Below are 2,240 nucleotides of genomic sequence, written 5' to 3' on the forward strand. Positions count from 1 at the left end.
TAGAGGGGTTAGAGATCCTATTAAATTACTAGAGGGGTTAGAGATCTTATTAGATTACTAGAGGGGTTAGAGATCCTATTAAATTACTAGAGGGGTTAGAGATCCTATTAAATTACTAGAGGGGTTAGAGATCCTATTAAATTACTAGAGGGGTTAGAGATCTTATTAGATTACTAGAGGGGTTAGAGATCTTATTAGATTACTAGAGGGGTTAGAGATCTTATTAGATTACTAGAGGGGTTAGAGATCTTATTAAATTACTAGAGGGGTTAGAGATCCTATTAAATTACTAGAGGGGTTAGAGATCCTATTAAATTACTAGAGGGGTTAGAGATCCTATTAAATTACAAGAGGGCCTATGTCATAAAACTTTGAAGTTCCAGAATGGGGTGAAAATGGTAGCCATTATTGGTCAGGGAGAAATAAATACAGTTTATACGGGTTTTATACCAATTTTTTTGAATACATAGCCTCTAAAATATATGTAAACAGACCATAAATGTCTAATTTTTGGTTTTCTTGTAAAGCTGAGAGTGCTATTATGTAATACAATATCAGTACTTGTTGCATTTACAACTTGTCTAAGTCCTATCATCAACTGATTTCAGAAAGTGTCTGGCTGTGGATTGACTGCATTGTTTGAACGGAATGTTGGGATATTGGCAGTTAATTTGAAAAAAATTATGGAATCATTCCTCTAAAATTCTTCATATTCATTATTTTACACAATATCGTATCACAGCACTGGTAAACCATGGTTGACCAACTCCCTGACTAACATGGCTGACCTTTATCCCATCATAAGAAGGTTCATGTCCATTCCAGTATTCTGAATTCTAATTCTGTGCTCCAAATACTCAAGAACTAGCCCCCATCTTAAAGTTTGGGAACAAAAGTGTATGTCTTTTGGGATTGTGGGATAAATGTTCCCCAATCCAACATAGACCCAAACATACACTAGGTTATTACTGTATAATACAGCATATCCATGGTTATCATACAAAACCCCTACAAACATACTATGAAACAAACCATTAAAATTGATCACAGTCATAGCTATATATATATATATTTTTATATATATATATATATATATATATATATATATATATATATATATATATATATATAGCTATGATCTAGACACACTGTAGATCCCTAGTTCTGAACGATGGACAGAAATACAGCCATTAACAGCAGGTACTGTAAGTCTCGGTTGTTGAATGCCGTTTATAGTTCTAGATAAATAATTGATGTTTGAGTACACAAAAAGAGTTCAGGCCCATGTTACACAGTAATTACCCCCCTCCCTCCCTCCCTCCCTCCCTCCCTCCCTCCCTCCCTCCCTCCCTCCCTCCCTCCCTCCCCATCCCCCAACCCTAATCCTATCCCCACCATCCCCCCCACTAACAACAGAACAGAACTGGGAAGTACAGGCATTACTAAGCAGAACACCAGTAATTTACATGTTTGAAGTACTGAAGAGATTAAATAAAGAAGTAGAGAATCAGAGGAATGTCTGGCCTGCCGCAGTGCATTCTGGGACTGTTGTTGTGTCAGTCAGAGCAGCCATTTTGTTTCCATGGGAAATCACGGCGTCGGCTGCCGCCCTATTTACGTAGACCTGGAGAATATAGAACACAGGAGACAGTGAGTGGATGGCCAGTGAAAAACACACACACCTGGTACATTTATTAAGATCGAGGCTCTATACCCCTAGTGGTGGAGGAGGGTAAAGGTTAGGGTAATTCCTGTCATCTCATTTGCAACAGAGCTGATGAAGCTGTCAGGAGAGGTGTCCTGCAGGCTAATAATATATTCACTTTTTTCAAATCTAATTTTATTGGTGACATACACATGGTTAGCAGATGCTAATGCGAGTGTAGCGAAATTATTATAATAATTATGTGGGTGCTTATATTAGTCTTGTTTCACATGTTTAAATTAGATTTTTTTGTTGTTGCATATCCCACTCCCTTTGAGGGTTAGGTCATGACCAGGGATCAGCCATTACTGATGCTGACCCTGGAACAATTAGGGTTAAATGCCTTGCTCAAGGCCACAGACAGATTTTTCACCTGGTCTGCTCAGGGATTCAAACCAGCGACCTTTCAGTTACAGGCCCACTGCTCGTAACCGTTAGGCTAGCTGCCACCACTGCACATATTGTTATGATGTTTCCTGCATAATTTAAAATATCATTCAAATGAAAGTTGGGATGGTGGTTAAAAGGCAGAGAG

At 38.4% G+C, this 2,240-nt stretch overlaps 1 protein-coding gene across 4 annotated transcripts in view; it reads right to left on the reverse strand.

Annotated features, from left to right (window-relative positions):
• Positions 1-1,410: 1,410 nt before the first annotated feature.
• LOC115168502 (sodium/potassium-transporting ATPase subunit beta-1-interacting protein 4-like) overlaps positions 1,411-2,240 on the reverse strand; it is a 127,438-nt gene continuing 126,608 nt past the window's right edge. For 2 of the 4 annotated variants that reach the window (XM_029723853.1, XM_029723848.1), the window contains one exon: positions 1,533-1,624. Coding sequence is in view for 3 of the 4 variants with exons in the window: in XM_029723848.1 (XP_029579708.1) it covers positions 1,615-1,624 (10 nt within the window). In the remaining variant the exon portion in view is untranslated. Of the gene's footprint in view, positions 1,625-2,240 lie in introns of all 4 variants that reach the window. The other 2 variants (XM_029723850.1, XM_029723851.1) reach the window with 2 other exon arrangements.

This window comes from Salmo trutta, chromosome 30 (genome assembly GCF_901001165.1).
Source record: "Salmo trutta chromosome 30, fSalTru1.1, whole genome shotgun sequence".
NCBI classification, from domain to species: Eukaryota; Metazoa; Chordata; class Actinopteri; order Salmoniformes; family Salmonidae; genus Salmo; species Salmo trutta.